Below are 17,287 nucleotides of genomic sequence, written 5' to 3'. Positions count from 1 at the left end.
GTACTTGGTTAATTTTAGGAGAATGCTAGTAACCTTCTTTCCAACCTTCTCTTTTGGACTTTCTCCATTTTCCTCATGACAAGTGTCATTTTTCTCATACTTAACAATGTAATTAATGCATCAAACAAGCTAACATTTGTTTCTAAATTTACCCTTATTAAATGTATTGATTCTAATCCTTCCCTAAATTTATTATTCAAAATTTTTACTCCTTTCTTATCACCTTCTTAAAAAATTAAATAAGAAAAAAATTTAGTTTTTCTTTTCTTTTCTTTCATGTCCATGTGGCAATTTGATATATTGGTTGAAATGCTCTTAGAAGGACGTCTTTTGTTTGTATAAAAAAACGATATTTCTCTTGTGGATTTTTTTTTGAGGTCATTCTTTTGTCTTTTTTTTTTCCTCTAAAAAAAAGGCAATTTCTTAATTTTAACATATGGTAAGAGAGTTGTAAAAAAAATTTGATAAATTGAAGGACAATACATTTAATAAGGGTAAACTTGAAAAACAAAATGTGGATTGTTTGATGTATTAATATAATTGTTTTAAGTGTACATGGAGGGGTTGTGGTAGACCAAAAAATGGGAAGCTTTCCCACGCTGAGTCCACCAAGCCTAGTGCTAAGCGTGAAAGTCTAGTTGTGGCAGTTTCTCATGGCGATACCTTGGTGTCAAGGGTAGACTTCTTGGATCCTAAGTGCCTATGCACTGTTGCTTCTTTTGAGAAGACTATGGAGATCGGTCCAGTTGGGTCTCTTGGTAACCTTCCTTAATGTGTTGCTGGAGCATTTGTGGGCTTGTCATCTGACGAATACTCTTTCACTTGGTATCTAGTTCCAGGTTAAGTGGCCACATCTAGTTTTGTCCCTTATTGCGTGGTGTTTTTTCAATTCTCCTTTCGACATATCTTTGATTCTTCGCCTCTCTATAAGACTATGGCCCTATAAGAGTTTTCCTGTCTTCAGGATTATGGTTTCATAGGAGGTTTCCTTGTCAGTTTTGGGATGATACGGTATGGCTTTGATTATCTTTTTGCTTTCTTCTTATCTTGGCTTGCTCGTTATGTTATGTCTTTTAATTGTGCTGCTCCCTGCAAACTACTCTATTCGCAGAGCCATTCGAAGCTCTATGTTTCTCTAATAGAGGTGACTAAAGCTGGTGTGTATCAAGGGCGTCTTCTCTCTTTTGGCTTTGGTGTGTTCTCTGTCGAGTTTTCTCACCATCTAGTAGCTGTGCAAAGGACTATGATCTCATAGCAGGACTTTTTTGACAGTCGGATTGTGTAGTGTTCTCATTGGAGGTCTCTGTGTCAGTGTTTTTTGTTTTGATTATTGTCCTGGTCCTAAGTGTCTATTTCAGAATCTCTTGTTAGTCCATGACATGTGTGATACTCTTTCTTATTGTGGGGTTTGTTCCCTAAGAAGGTTTTAATGAGGCCACTGTATCATGTCGTTTATGTACCTTGATTCTTTCAATGAAATTCTATTAAAAAAAAAAAGTGTATGGGAAGTGACAGATGTTATGAGGAAAAAGGAGAAAGTCCAAAAGAGAAGGTTGGAGAGAAGGTTGGCATTCCCCTAATATTTTTCTTATGTGAGTCTTTTTGGATGTTATAGAGTAAAACACATTAGTGTAAGCCAAACTAATCTGTATTGCTATCTTGTTTATGGGATTGGGTATTGGTAAGTTGCTTGTGATATTCTTAGAAGCTGAATTTCATAATCTGTCCACACCCACAGGGGCAGAAAACCCATCGTTGTCTCGGGTGTGCTACTGGAGACTCTGGGGAAGTCAGAATAGTCACCCATTGGGTCTCTTGTTTTTTCATGTCGTTCATGTCAAGCTTTTCTCTCAGCAACCCAACACTGTGAGCTAATAATAGAAAAGATAATGTTTTGGCTGATACTTTGGCAAGATCTAGGGAATTTTTATTTTGATAGGCCTCCTTGTTGTTGTGACAATTTTGTTCTTGAAGAACGACGTGGGATGCCCAGGCCTAGACTTATTGAGTTTTGCTTCGACTTAAATTAAAATTAATAATGGAGATTCAAAATGCTCAGAGTTATGGATGCAATTCTTCTACAAATTGTTATAAAATTAATTTTGATGGCACCGTTCTTTCTAATGGCAATGCTACTACATGTTCCCTGATACCTTTCCTATTGGTACAACAACATCTGTTTTGCACGTCAACGCATTTGCTCTAGCTACAACAAGCGATTCAATGGGCTATTTTTTACTTCAATTTTTTATATTTTTTATCTGGAGATTGAAGGAGATTCTAAACTACTTATCCAAATGATAAGAGGAAATGTAGTATACATTGGAAGAAGATATCCATAAGAGATATTTTGCAGTTGCTTTCTCAACTATCAAGTTACACTCTGCATCATATCTATCGAGATAAACAAATCTGGTAACTAATAATTTATTTAGGACATAATTATGATACGTATTTGGTTTTGTAATTTTTCTTCTTCCGTTCTTATTTTAGACTAAAATTTGACATGTTTGGAAATAGGATCCTTGGAGGTAACATGTTTATGTATATTGTTTCTGCATTTGTATAAAAAATAGCAAGTTAATGAATCATGTTTTATCTCATTATGAGACAACTAAAACCTCTTCTGCTTTGTCAGATTCAATTCTAATACTTGCTAGTTCTGTACTGCAATTTTAAAAATGAAATCACATGTAACTGGAGATACGGGTATATATTTTAGTTCACTGGACAACCGTCAACAACGATGCCCTTTTGTGGTAGGACAAGTTGCCAAGTCACAGTGTTCACCCTTTGTAGCCCACCTGGCCATGCTTCTATTTTCCATGCCTCCTGAAAGGTACAATAAATCTGCCATGAAAGCTATGCCAGCATCCAATGCCATTGAGCAAGAGAGAATGAAAAAACAAGAGAGAATGAATGTGTTCACCCGTTTAGATTTAGTTCTTGTGATGGTAGGGTAAAATTTCTCATTGACTTAAAAACTATTTGTGGTCAACAAATCAACTTTCTTTGGTGTGCGAGCGTGACACACTGTTAGCAGTCAAGACCCTAACAGACTTATGAAAAATAAATAACTTGCGCCCCAAGTTATTGACTTTAAACAAGTGATTGTGAATTTGTGTGAGGAATATCTCCCAAGTAAGTTCTTTTCTTGCTTCAGACTGGTGAGGATTTTACAATTTCTCATAGTAAAAACTAGTAGATATTGCCAAAATGAATATTGAAAATAAATCAAACCGTTTTAAAGAGAATTGCCTATTAAACAATTTAAAACAAAAGGGAACTGCCACGTCTAAAAGGACAACAAAACATTGGGCTTCGATTTCTGCTTGGATTGTTGCCTGTGATTCAGGCTGGACTAGATGTATTTGTGCTGAATTCAAACGTCAGCACCTTCAACTGATAAGGTTCAGCTGGAAATTGATACCGTATTGAGATTGGCAGAGCTCTAATCAATTTTGGGCCATGGAGAGGCTTGTTGAATAGGCAGAATTGAGATCTCTTCAGTCTGGATGGGGCTGGAAGTGGCTGGATTGATGATTGCTGATTTGGGGCTATACTTCAGTACTGTTCTACTTGATTATGAATCATCCAAGAGCTATTTTGGCAATTCTGAGAGATCAAGGCATCTCTGTAAATTTTATGAGGTTTTCACATTATGAAAAACTTGAGTTCTGCTTGATTCCCTATCTTGAACCAAATTGTAACGAGAGAAATCTAGTCCTCTTTGTGAATGAAATCGAAACACGAGTTCACTGTTCTGTCAGAGACTGGATGTCTTTTATAAATTCAAGAGCTTGATTGGTTCAGAGTCTGAAGACTTTTGAGATAGTATGATCTTGTTTGAGTTTGTCAATATGACTTGAGAATTTTTGTTTTGATTGAATTTTTGGCTATCTCTAATCCTGTTCACCTCCTTTTACATTTATAGATAATCTAAATGAGGGACTATTCCTTAATATTTGGAGGACGAAAGGTTTGAAAGGATTCCTTGCTCCAGCGTAAAAAAGGGATAGTGGTTTAATCTGACAAAAGAAAACCTCCATCAAAGGTCAGCTTTCATGATGATTAGTTTTGATCTCCTGTCAACTAACTTTCTTATCTCTTGTTTATCTCTTGTAACCCCACTTGCCCTGATGCAAAGCCCTCACTAGCATAGGAAAGAAACTTGGCCTTCTTTTCTGGCATTAAATGGTTATGGGAAGTGGTTTTCCGATTAAACCTTCTACCAACTCCCGATCACGTCCTCTAGCCTGTTGAAATTTTGACTTTTAGACTCACGTGGGTTTTTTTGAGAAAAATATATTCCCCAAGAATCTGCTGACTTGATCTATGAAATTGTGTTCAATGGTGATGATCAAATTTTGAACCCTTGGAGAGACTTAGAAGTTGGGTTTAGATTTAAACCAATTAAAACTAATTTTTTCCTAGATTAAATCACCATTATTAGCAATTAATCTTTAATTTGTAAATTTATTCCTGCAATTGATTCACAAATGTCTGGGCCTCTAAACCCATCCGGGTTGACTTCTAATTTTTGTAGCACAAAGCCCAAGCCACTGTTTTTGACATGGGCTAATAGTTAGTTGGGTTGACGCATGAAATTTAATTAGGCCAAAACAGAATGTTTTCTGCATAAGAGGGTGGTCCGTGTGGGGTTAGTTTTTATTATTTTTATTTTTTATTTATTAGTTAGATATGTGGTGTAGGTTTGTTAATGAGATCTTATTTGTGTGTGGGGTTAGTCTACAAAAACAAAGTCACCTAGGATACAGCTCAGGCTAGTCTAGGACGTAGGTACTGTGGTCCATCATCAGGACCATTAAATTCAACTTAGGTTAGCCTGAACCTAGAACTATCTCTCGGGACCATTAAATTAAATGTTGTGCATATTGTTGGACAGCCACAGCTTTTTGCAAGTTGCTGTTTGTTGGGTTTGAAATATCTCAACTGTTTGAGAAATTAAATGCTACGTGCTAGTCAGAGATCCTTCTAATTTTTGGATTTCATACTTTCCCTTCCTCAGTTTCGACGTTCACTTTTGCTCCATGTAGTTCTAGTTGTACTCGTGGGTTCGCGTTGTAAGTTGTAATCACAAGAAAGAAGTTGTAATTTTCTTTTCTTATTACAACAAAAAAGAATTAGTACACTTCCTCTTTAGTTACTGGTGATGATTTCTAAAGGATTAGTACAAATATTGAATTACAATGATGAAGAGGAAGATGAGTCTTCTAAAAAGACCCAAACGTGCAATAAACATCAAATCTATGATTGATCAGAGGTACTCTACATAGTTTTGGTTAACCCTTAAATACCACAAACACTTTGACCTTTTGTTTTCAACTCCGGTATACATATTGGTCTTTTTCTTCTCCGGTATAACTTGTGCTATACCACATGGCTGGCCATACTATCATACTATTCTAGATTTTAGAATTTATCCAAGTATTCCTCATTTGTCTCGAGATATCTTTGCTGTGCATAACTGCAAGCATCCTAGCACAATAATAATAATAATAATAATAATAATAATTTCAAAACAAAGACAAAAAACAACTCAAAGATTGAGAAGAGAGATGTTCTCTTTCTCCGATTTATATTAATCAACTCTTGTGATAGCAGAACTCAAAGTAGACAGTTCTATGAACTTTTATAAAAACATATCAAATTATTCGTCATAGATTATTCATCCGTTTAGTAACACTAGTTTATGGTCTCTACTAATGCTCTCCTTTGTAATGTTTTTTTTTTAACCTTGCTCATCATGGCTGTTAATAAGTACTTCCTGCTGGAGGCCATATGATAAATTTTGTTCGAGTGCCATATGCTTTTCAATTTTTGCATACCAAAGAATATTTACAATATCCACAGCTGATCAAGAAAAGAATGGGTAATATTAGCTTCCCCCTTCATTTTACGTGTCTTTTTTGCTAGTATTTTGCTTATATATAGACAATGATGGATAATATGTGGGGCTGGAAAGATTGCGAATCATGGAAATGTTGGATATATATTTCAAGTATAGATATATTTAAATTTATGCATGTGTTTTTTATGTGCAATAGCAGTACAACATGATTTGGATGTGATGCCTTTTTGAGATTCTGACATTAACCAAGTTAAGTGTGATGTGGAACATGCAAAATGGCAACACTTTCCTTAGAGAAGTGATATCTATTGTTTATAACAACCTTAGTTTTTATATAAATAAAAATAACAACCTCAGTTTTGCACCAAACAACTGAAGTTAAAATATTAAAACAACAATAGCACTCCAATGACAACTGATGCCTATAACAAGAAGTAACATCAGCATAATGTAAAAAACCAATGATGTAGAATATAAGTGGCAACAAACGCTATGTGGCTTGTGATGTTGTAAGTCAGAAAAAGCTTCAATGCATTAGTTAATTATGACGTTGTAAATTGTATTTAGCATCAGAGCTATTAAAACTACTAATGCCGTTGCAAGTTTAGGCATCGGGGGTCAACACACTTTTTGCACGCGGGAGACATTGTAGCATCGGGGATTATAATAGATCCGATGCGGTAAATATATAAAGGCCACGGGTAATATCCGTTGCCTATTACATAGACATTAAAGTGTAGATATTCCCATAGAGAACCTCAACCAAAAGACATTCCTCATATGAGGTGCACGCAGGTGCTTAAAATTTAATTTAAAAAACAATAATCACCCTTTTTATGTAAACAATCATAACTTTTATGTAAACAATTCAAATGTTTTTTGAGAATAAATTACACTTTTTTTCCCCGTAACAAATCCGCTTTATTATTGAAACTAGTACAGTCACACGTGCTGTGCATGCGAGGCAGTTATTGCTTGGGAAATTTAAAAGATATAAGGTCATCTCTAGCTATAGGGCTAAATGTAGTCCAGGGCTAAAAATTTAGCCCCTCAAAATATTAATTTTTTAAAGAATAGTGCAGAGCTAAAATTTTCCATCTCCAACCATGCAGGGCTATATTTTAGAGTCCTTCATATTTTATTATTTTGAGAAAAATTATAGTACAACACTCATACATTCCACAACTATATATTGTTTAATTTAATTAAACTACTATTTAGAGACAATATTCCATATATGACACGTATTAAGAACAAGATTTCTGAAATATGGAATGAAATGAGTGGGAGAGGTATTTATAGACAAATTTTAGGTTTTTAAATTTTTAAAAGAAATAATAATAAAGCCAACAAAGGCAATTAAAAAAAATAAAAAACTGGAAGGTGAAATTGGTACTTAGGTGACAAATGGTAAATTTAATTACACAAACAAGACAAAACAACATAGCAATCTTCACACACTTTAAACCTTAACCAAATACACGTATGACTAGTCAACTGCTAGTCATGAACAATCACAATCAAGAGAACACACAGATCATGCCACAATGTACTTTCAACCCTAGAAAATTACTAGTGACAACCTAGGCACTCAGAAGGACCTATCAATCTAGGCATCCCCTATGCTAGCAACAACTATGTGAAAGTGTGTGAAATCATCAAAATCATGCAAACATCAAACAACAGATAAAGATGACTAGTCAACCACCAAGAACACAAACCCAGAAAAATTACAGATATGCAAAACAGATTTTGTTCACCCAGAAACCCACCATTGGGAAAAACTGGGAGTCATCAACCGACCAGGCATTCCACTAAGTAGAAAAAGATTCTTACAAAGGAAACACAACCAAGCTCAAGATTCACCTAGGTCTATTTAGGAATATGAGCAATACCTCCTTTGTGCAATCTTCTTCTCCAACTTAGCAAAACTTGAAGCTCAGTTCTTCATGGCAATGGCAGCTCCTTCTCCAGCTCGTTCATCCCATGGCACAAGCTTGCAAGTTCCAACACGGACCAAAACCAATATTTGGATTCAAAGGAGAATGACCAATTTCTTCAAGAAACCATACTCTTGAAGAAATCAGTCTTGAATCTGACCTAGATATAAATGAGAGATGATTTGAATAGCTAGATGCAGATTCGGGTTTTCAAAAGCAGTTTTTCAAAAAGAAATCAATTGAAAAACTCATAGATGAAAATATATGGTTCTCTCTTGAGGAAGAAGAGAAAGAAAGCAAAACAATCTTTCCCCGAAAATTCCACGCAAAAGAGACAGCCGCCAAATGACCAAAATCGTGGCCTTTACAGCCAAAAATTCGTTAGGTCAGAAAACCATAGATGGCAGCAGAGAGAGAGAAAGAGGAATAGGACAAAACAGTTTGTTATCCAGCTGGAAGCAAGGATGACTAGTCATATGAGAAACGGATGACTAGTCATCATTTTATGAAGACTGTTTAATGTAATGATATGCAATGCTCAATACCTTTGTTAACTTGCTTGAGCTACCATAGAGCAGAGATTAGAGAAGAGCACCAATAAAAGTTTTCCCTAATCTAGACTTGAGCTTGATAAATTACATTACACATCCTATTACAAAGTTGTCAAGGGAAGCCAAAAGAAAATAGTAAAAACCATACATTAACAATCTCCCCCTTTTTGGCTTTCCTTGACAACACACTCTCTAAGAACACTCAACCCAAAATCGAGACTAAGGAGACGATGAAATGAAGATACCTGCAAGACCAACCAATCTTCCCGGCACAAAAACAAGCATATTATCACAGAAATTTTAAAACAATGTGCAATGTGGGGTTGAGAGTGTTCTCCCCCTTGTTGATAAGGAAAGTGCAAAAAGGCAGAGAGAGAGAAACAACATACAAAAGTGAGTAACCACAGAGTGATAGGCATATATGAACAAGGGTTACAAAATATAATCAGAGAAGGATGACTAGTCAAATAACAGTTGTTTAAAACAGTACAGAATATAGAGTTATGACTAGTCAAATACCAGTTGTTCAATAACAGGACAGAACAACTCCCCCTATCACAATGCATAGACTACCCAAAATGTGTTTACAAAAACAATCCCCCCTAGCAAAATGCACAACCTATCTAGAATTAAGCTTCCTAACAAGGACACAGCCAAGAGCAACACCAAGCTAAAACACCAAAGAGCCACCAGAATCCACAGAGTCATCCGAGTCCTCAGCAGTGGTGGAGCCCAGTAGCAGCAGCAGCAGCATCGAAGTGGATGGAATGCGGCTCAAAAGATCTTGAATATACTCCTCCTTGGTAGCGGTGATCTCGAGAGAGGCATTCTCGGAGGAAGGACGACACAGTGAGAAAGGTTCTAGAAACTTTCGGCTAAGGGCAGCAGAGGCCTTGCCATAAGGAGCAATGGAGGATGCCACGATCGGAATCATGAAATACCACCCCATTTTTCTCACAAAGGCGCTGAATCAGACAAGGGAACACAAGAGTCCCCTTGTGCTTGGTACCATGACCAATGGTTTTTCCAAGAATGACATTATAAAGGATATCACCAAGGGGAATTTTATCATGATTCACCATGGAAATCATGAGTTGACAGGCAGCAAGAGTGGGATTAGAATTGTTCCCAGTGGGGAGAACATTATGACGGATAAAGTCCCACAAAAATTTATAAAACGGTGACAGGTAAGACTTGATAGGCAGACCTTTAGAAGTCAAAGGCATGGATTGATCAGTGTATGCCATAGATTTAAAAAGATCAATAGAGTAATCAGCAGAAGCAAGAGCAAATTTCGCATAATCAAAACCAGGGCACGATCGAAAACCTAAGACCCGATTGATAACAGATGGTCTCAGAGTAATGGGGACTGACCTAACAATTATCTGAAACTTTGACTCCTTAGGATCAGCAGGAAAGTTAGAGTAAAACTCTTGAATTACAGAGGCATTAAACTTACCAGAGAGAGAGTTTAGGGCATGAAGGTGGTAGTGCTCCAAAATTTGATTTGCAAACTCCTGAGCAGCCAAAGGAATAGCATCAAACTGGTAAGACCTCTCAGGAACAAATTTCCTTTTGGAGACAACTTCATCAAAGAAGGAGGCAGCCTCAGAAGACACAAATGGAGAGGAATCTCCAACAGGAACAGAGGAAGAGGGAAGGGTTCTAGGAGCCCTAGGAATTGAGGGAATGAAATCCACACTCTCAGTGGATTTGGATTTGGAACGACGGTGGTAAGTGAGGATAGGCTTTGAGGAAGACATGGCTAGCAGCGGGAATGAATTTCGAAGAGAAAAAAAAACTGAAATGGAGAAGAAGATGAGACTGTCGAGAACAGAGAGAGAGAGAAGAGGCAAACGAAAACGAGGAAGAAGAGGAAAAGAAAAGACCTAAAAAGGAAAAAGACGCAAACGACACGACCCCAAAAAAAACCGCTCAAAACCAAAAATGAAAAAAAAAATAACCGCCAAAACGAAGAAAAGAAAAAGACGCATTGGTAAGGAGACAATGACTAGTTAAACACGATAAAGATGACTAGTCAACACAGGCAAAATGGACACAGGCAGAACCGGATGACTAGTCAACCACAAATATGATGACTAGTCAACTAATGCAAACCAGAGCGAGTATCAAATGCAAAACACCCAGATGACTAGTTAACCATAAGCAAAGATGACTAGTCAACCAAAACAGCAGTATGACAAACACCAAATAATATCGACCCTGTGAAAGACAAGGTTTTGATTTCTAAAAACACAAGCATGAACTAGCACATATATCAAGTGATCAAAGTTGCATTAGCACAATAGCCTAGACCAAGTCTTCAACACATGAAGGAAAGGGAATGAAAAAGAAGAAAAGATTAAAACCATATGCAGTGTACATAGACAATCAACTCTGAGAGATAGGCAATGAGATGCAATTCATGCTCAGAGACAAGGCATATTTAGGAGAGAAGGAGGTTTAGAGCCAAGGGACACAAGAGATGATATCTTATCTCTCTTGGAGAAACATGTATACAAAGTATTCTTAAGACATGATCATAGTATGGGCTCACAGCAAAAAATCATCACTCTCTAATGGCAAAATATTTGATGATTTATTTTGAGTTACTTGCACATCCCGAACATAAGTGCTTTGAATGGCCCAATTTTACGGCTCTTTGCTCTAGATTCTTCAATCAAAACACCTTATACCGTCCTAGAGCCGTGACTACATTGGTCACACTTCCTTTTTTTTTTTTTTTTTTATTTTTAAATTTTAAATAGATTGGCTAAGAGAGTGAGACCAGCTAAGAGATAATAACAAGAGCAGTCCAAAATGAAGCAGAGATACGTGGTTCACCAAGAGGACAAGATAGCACGATTTAAGTCTCATCTAATAGCATCTTAAACAAGAAAAGGGATTATGCACAAGTCAGACAAAGCACAAAAACATTCAATCATTCACACCATCAGAAATGAGAGATATGAACAGTGACATATCAACATCAAAATATAACACAAAAAATTTTGGACTTGACTAGGCAACTACAAGCAAGATGACTAGTCAACAGTTTTGAAATGTGCTGAAGACAAAGAACAGACCAGCTAATCAATCAATTGAGCAAAGGCCAATGGACTACCGAAGTGTAACATGTTTCTGAAAGTCCAAGGCCTTGGTGATTATATCTGCTAGCTGTTTTTCAGATGGAACAAATTCCAAAGATAAAATGTTGTCTTCCACAAGATCTCTAATAAAATGGTGCCTAATGTCTATATGCTTAGTCCTAGAGTGTTGAACATGATTTTTTGAAATATCTATGGCACTCATGTTGTCACAATAGATTAGAAAGGATGATTGAGCAAGACCATAGTCTTCCAACATTTGTCTCATCCAAAGGAGTTGAGTACAACAACTCCCAGCTGCAACATACTCTGCTTCAGCAGTGGATAAGGAGACAGAATTCTGTTTTTTGCTATGCCAAGCAACAAGATTGTTGCCTACATAGAAGACCCCCCCGGAAGTGCTTTTCCTATCATCACTACAACCTGCCCAATCGGCATCACTATACCCAACAAGATTGACACAAGTGTCATAGGTATACCACAACCCAAACTCAATAGTCCCACTCACATATTTAATGATTCTCTTAACAGCAAACAAGTGAGACTCTTTTGGATCACTTTGAAACCGAGCACACACACCAACACTAAAAGAAATGTCAGGACTACTAGCAGTCAAGTAGAGAAGACTTCCTATCATGCTTCTATAGAGAGTTTGATCCACACTTTTGCCATGCAAGTCTATATGAATCTTAGCACTAGTGCTCATTGGAGTTCTTGCAGATTTTGCCCCCTCCAAACCAAATTTTGTCACAAGATTTTTTGCATATTTAGATTGAGATACAAAGATCCCATCATGGCTTTGTTTAATTTGAAGACCTAAGAAATAGTTAAGCTCACCTACAAGACTCATTTCAAATTCACTAGTTATGACATGAATAAAATCTTGAACATGCAAATCAGAGGTAGAACCAACCACAATATCATCAACATACACTTGAGCAATCAAGACATCCTTTTTAAACCGTTTCACAAACAAAGTTTTATCAACAGACCCTCTAACATACCCATTTCCTAGAAGATGAGAGGATAACCTCTCATACCATGCCTCTAGGAGCTTGTTTCAAACCATAGAGAGCCTTTTTTAACCGAAACACATCATTTGGATGATGTGGATCTTCAAAACCCTTTGGTTGATCTACAAAGAAGATTACTTGAAATAAATCCTAGAGCTTTGTTCATGCCATGTGGTTGTCATTCTCTTAATTTAACACTATGTGATATGGCAAATTGTTGTGTGAAAGCGAAATCCTTTTTTGGGGTGGTTCAACTCATTTATTGTGTTTTTGCTAATTCTACAAAACATTGGAAGATTTTACAAGATCATGTAGATGGTTTAACTCTCAAAACATTGTCAACTACACGTTGGGAAAGTCGTGTAGAGATTGTTAAAGCAATAAGATTCCACGCTGCTCAAATAAAAGAAGCTTTATTTAAAGTAGCAAAAACTAGTGAAGATGCTAAAGCAAAAAGTGAAGCTGAAAGTTTGGCAACACATGAACGGGAAAATTTTGAGTTTTTGTTAGGCATGGTTATTTGGCATGATATTTTGTTGAAAATTAACTTAGTCAGCAAAAAGTTACAATCTAAATATGTGTGCATTGATGTTGCTTTAAAAAATTTGGAAGGACTCATTTCTTTTTTTGAGAATTATAGAGAAAATGGATTTGCATATGCTATGATTGAAGCTAAAACTATTGCTTGTGATATGGGGATTGAACCTGAATTTCCTAAAAAATGTCAAAGTCATAGAAAGAAACAATTTGATGAGAATGCCAATGATGAGACAGTACAATCAGTTGAAGAATCATTTAGAGTCAATTATTTCATATGTGTAGTGGATATGGCTCTTTCTTCATTAAGGAGTAGATTTGAACAAATGCAAACATATGATGGTATTTTTGGGTTCTTGTTTAATTCAAAGAAGTTAACTTCATTAGATGATGATGAATTGAAAGATTGTTGTGTGAAGCTTGAAACTAATTTAAGAAATGGTGAGTCTTCTGATGTTGATGCAAGTGATTTGTTTTCAGAGTTACAGATGTTGCAATATCTTTTACCATCAACAGTAAACACAACACTTGAAATTGTAGAGTTTGTAAAAGATATGGATTGTTTTCTAAATGTTTTGATTGCCTATAGAATACTATTGATTGTACCTGTGACTGTAGCATCTGCAGAAAGAAGCTTTTCTAAATTAAAATTATTGAAATCTTACTTGAGGTCTACCATGTCACAAGAAAGGCTAAATGGGCTAGCAATCTTATCCATTGAAAATGAGATGTTAGAAAAGCTTGAATTGAAAGCATCATTGAGGATTTTGCTTCTCAAAATGCAAGAAGAAAATCATTTAAATAATACTTTTTTAGTTGTAATTTTGTTGTTTTTCACCTTATCTTGCAGGTGGTGATGTTGATATTTTGCTAGTTGATGAGGATGCAAGGGGACTTCAAGTAGGCTGTTGTTGTTTGCTTTGGCTATTGAGGAAGAAAATACATTTTCGTTTTTCTGGTTGCTGAGGATGCAAAGAGATTCAAATAGGTTGCTACAGTTTGCTTTGGCTATTCAGGATGTAAAGACATTTTTGTTTTACTGGTTGCTAAGGATGCAAAGGGATTTCAAATAGATTGATGTTGTTTTGCTTCAGCTATTCAGCATTTAGAGAATTATTTTTTTTGGCCTGTTGCTTGTTGCTGAATGAAAAAGAACTTATTGAATTGTTATAAGTATTTATCTTGTTTATATATTATAGCCTTTTATTCTAAATTTTTATATATTGAAGTTTGAATTGATACAATTTATTTGGCTTGAATGTTAAATTTTTAGTTAATTTGAACAGGTTAGATCTTGGTTGAAAAATAAGAGTGAGTTCACCACTATGTTTAAATATATATATGGGCCTAATTTTTACTTTTGTCCTGGTCCTGAAAAATTTAAGACCGGCACTGTTTATTTGTGTGTGGGGTTAGTCTTTATTTTTTTATTTTATTGGTCAGACATGTGAGGTAGGTTTGTTAATGAGATTTTATTGGCTGGGATGAGGATGGTCACGTGGTCAGTGGTATTATTTTAGGCTACAAAAACTAAGTCACCTAGAATACAGCTCATGCTAGTCTGGACGAAAGGACCATCGTCCATCAGGACCATTAAATTCAATTTAGGTTAGCCTAAACCTAGAACTATCTATCGGGACCATTAAATTAATGTTGTGCATATTGTTGGACAGCCACAGCTTTTTGCAAGTTATTGTTTGTTGGGTTTGAAATATCTCAACTGTTTGAGAAATTAAATGTTACTTGTTAGTCAGAAATTCTTCTAAGATTTGGATTTCATACTCTCCCTTCCTCAGTTTCGACGTTCACTATTACTCTCCCTTCTAAGATTTGGAAGGTGAAAAAATGGAGAAATTTTTATATGTTCCAAGTACAACACGTGACTAGTGTACCATTCAATAAACATAGGACATGTGAAAGAGTCAGATGGCCTGCAGTCCTGTTAACCCCTTTTTTTCTCTGCGTGAATCAGTCGATTGCATGCAGAAAACGGACTTGCGCTAGATCTCTTTCCACGTAACACTGTAAGTCCCAATTACCAATATAGCTGTGGTGGATCCATCATCCACCGAATGCTCCACACACCATGAATAATTGGCCGGTCGCGAGTGGTCTCAAGTTTAGCTGTATCTTTTGGGGTCTCTCTAAGAATAAATTCTTCTCTTGATTTGGATATCTTTTCCTCAATTTCGATTTCGACTTTCACTTTTGGTCCATATAGTTCTAGTTCTACTCCTGGGTTCGCGTTGTAAGTTGTAATCACAAGAAAGAAGTTGTAATTTTCTTCTTATTACAACAAAAAAGAGCGTACTTGTGTTCTTTTTGAAAACCCAAGAAGAAGGAAACAGAAGAATAAGAAAAGATGGCGGAGAAGGTGACAGTGAGCATAAAAGAGTCCACGATGGTGAAGCCAGCAGAAGAGTCGACGCCCCGAGGCTCGTTGTGGCTCTCCAACTTGGACCTAGAATATTCTCGCCATGACACGTCAACTGTTTACTTTTACAGATCAACCGGCGACGAGAACTTCTTTGACCTAGTAGTGCTCAAGCAAGCCCTCAGCAAGGCCCTTGTGCCCTTCTACCCCATGGCCGGTCGCTACAAGCTCAACGACCAGAATGGCCGTATGGAGATTGATTGCAATGCGGAGGGAGTGCTCTTTGTTGTGGCAGAGAGCATCTCTGCCATTGATGATTTTGGTGATTTTGTGCTCAACCCCAATCTTCGTGAGCTCATCCCCGGTGTTGATTACGCTGGTGGGATATCCTCATTTCCCTTTTTTGCGTTTCAGGTATTTAATAATTATCATCCAAGTTCCATGAGTAGAATGATTTAATATTGAAGGCATGGCATTTGTAATTGTTCAGAATGAATGGCAAGCTGTTTGTTGTGGACGGTTCATATTGAGTTTGGAAACGATTTGTAAGATGATGTACAATGTTTTAGAGAGTTTTCACCTTCAAAAACCTTAAACCACATAAAACATTGAATATTCAACAGAGTTTGGATCGTTAATTGATTGAGCATTGGTCTATTGGTCATAACTAGATGTCTATGTTTAGATCATTAAAATAAAATTAGTCGAGGACCTACAAGTTGTCTACCAAATAAAATTATTTGAGGGATGCTGAATAGAAATAAACTATATATATATATATATATATATGATTCTGGATTTTACTGCTACATATATATGCAGGTCACGTACTTCAAATGTGGTGGTGTGTCACTTGGTGTTTCCATGGACCACACCGTAGCAGATGGATTTTCTGCTCTCCACTTCGTGAATACATGGACTGCTATTGCTCGTGGTGATGTCACAAAGATTAATCCACCCTTTATGGACAGGACCTTACTTCGTGCCCGAAACCCACCTCAGCCTGCATTCCACCACACTGAATTCGAAACTAGTGCAGAAAAGGAATTAGTTTATGATCTGCAAAAAACTACTAAAGTTACCGCGTCCAGTTTTAGATTGACGCGTGAGCAGCTCAACATCTTGAAATCCAAGTCTAAGGAAGATGCTGGGAACAATAGTAATCCAATCAACTTTACCACATTTGAGATGTTGGCAGGTCACATTTGGAGATGTGTTTGCAAGGCACGTAAACTTCCTGATGATCAAAACACCAAAGTACGCATTCCTACTGATGGACGGTCCAGATTGCAACCCCCACTCCCGGCTGGTTTCTTCGGCAACGTCTCTTTTAGAACTGAGCACATCGCTGCAGCAGGGGATATCCAGTCGAAACCAACGTGGTATGCTGCAAGTTGTATTCACAATGCTTTGGCGCGGATGGACAACAATTATCTTAGATCAGCCCTTGACTATCTTGATCTTGAGCTTCAAACTCCTTGTCTTTCCCAACCTCCTGTCGGGCTTCGTCCGATTTGGAGCCCGCATCTTCAAATAAACACTTGGATGAGGCTGCCGATTCATGATGCTGATTTTGGTTGGGGTCGACCCATTTTCATCGGGCCTGCTCGTGCATATCCATGGGATGGGATGGCATTGTTATTGCCAAGTGCAACTAATGATGGGAGCTTGTCGCTGATTATTACTCTGCAATCTGAGCACATGAAATCATTTCCCGAGTTGTTGTATGACATCTAAGGAGTCGAGATGGAGAAATTTGGTCCTGTCCAGTTTGAATCGCTGTCATTCTCTTCATCTTTAAGGTAGTTTGAATTTGAAGTCCGACGATTCTGAAACATCGGACAATGATTTACCAGATCGAAGTATATATCATCAATAAAATCTTGCCCCGAA

General features: G+C 36.9%; 1 protein-coding gene across 1 annotated transcript; it reads left to right on the top strand.

The window, feature by feature from the left end:
• The first annotated feature begins 14,701 nt into the window (after positions 1 to 14,701).
• LOC103335795 (shikimate O-hydroxycinnamoyltransferase-like) lies at positions 14,702 to 17,287 on the top strand. Its single transcript, XM_008238820.3, has 2 exons — positions 14,702 to 15,808; positions 16,217 to 17,287. The coding sequence occupies exons 1-2, from the start codon at positions 15,383 to 15,385 to the stop codon at positions 17,129 to 17,131; spliced, it is 1,341 nt and encodes a 446-aa protein (XP_008237042.2). The 5' UTR covers positions 14,702 to 15,382; the 3' UTR covers positions 17,132 to 17,287.

The sequence above is a fragment of the Prunus mume genome, linkage group LG6 (assembly GCF_029339155.1).
Source record: "Prunus mume cultivar Tortuosa linkage group LG6, ASM2933915v1, whole genome shotgun sequence".
In the NCBI taxonomy this organism is placed as follows: Eukaryota; Viridiplantae; Streptophyta; class Magnoliopsida; order Rosales; family Rosaceae; genus Prunus; species Prunus mume.
Note: the sequence above shows the minus strand (reverse complement) of the source record. Positions and strands in the feature narration are given on the sequence as shown.

What these genes read in the sequence shown, in the direction of transcription:
- LOC103335795 (XM_008238820.3), top strand. Translation starts at nt 15,383, where the DNA reads ATGGCGGAGAAGGTGACAGTGAGCATAAAAGAGTCCACGATGGTGAAG. An exon ending in TTCCCTTTTTTGCGTTTCAG is followed by an intron (nt 15,809 to 16,216) that starts GTATTTAATAAT and finishes ATATATATGCAG; the next exon opens with GTCACGTACTTCAAATGTGG.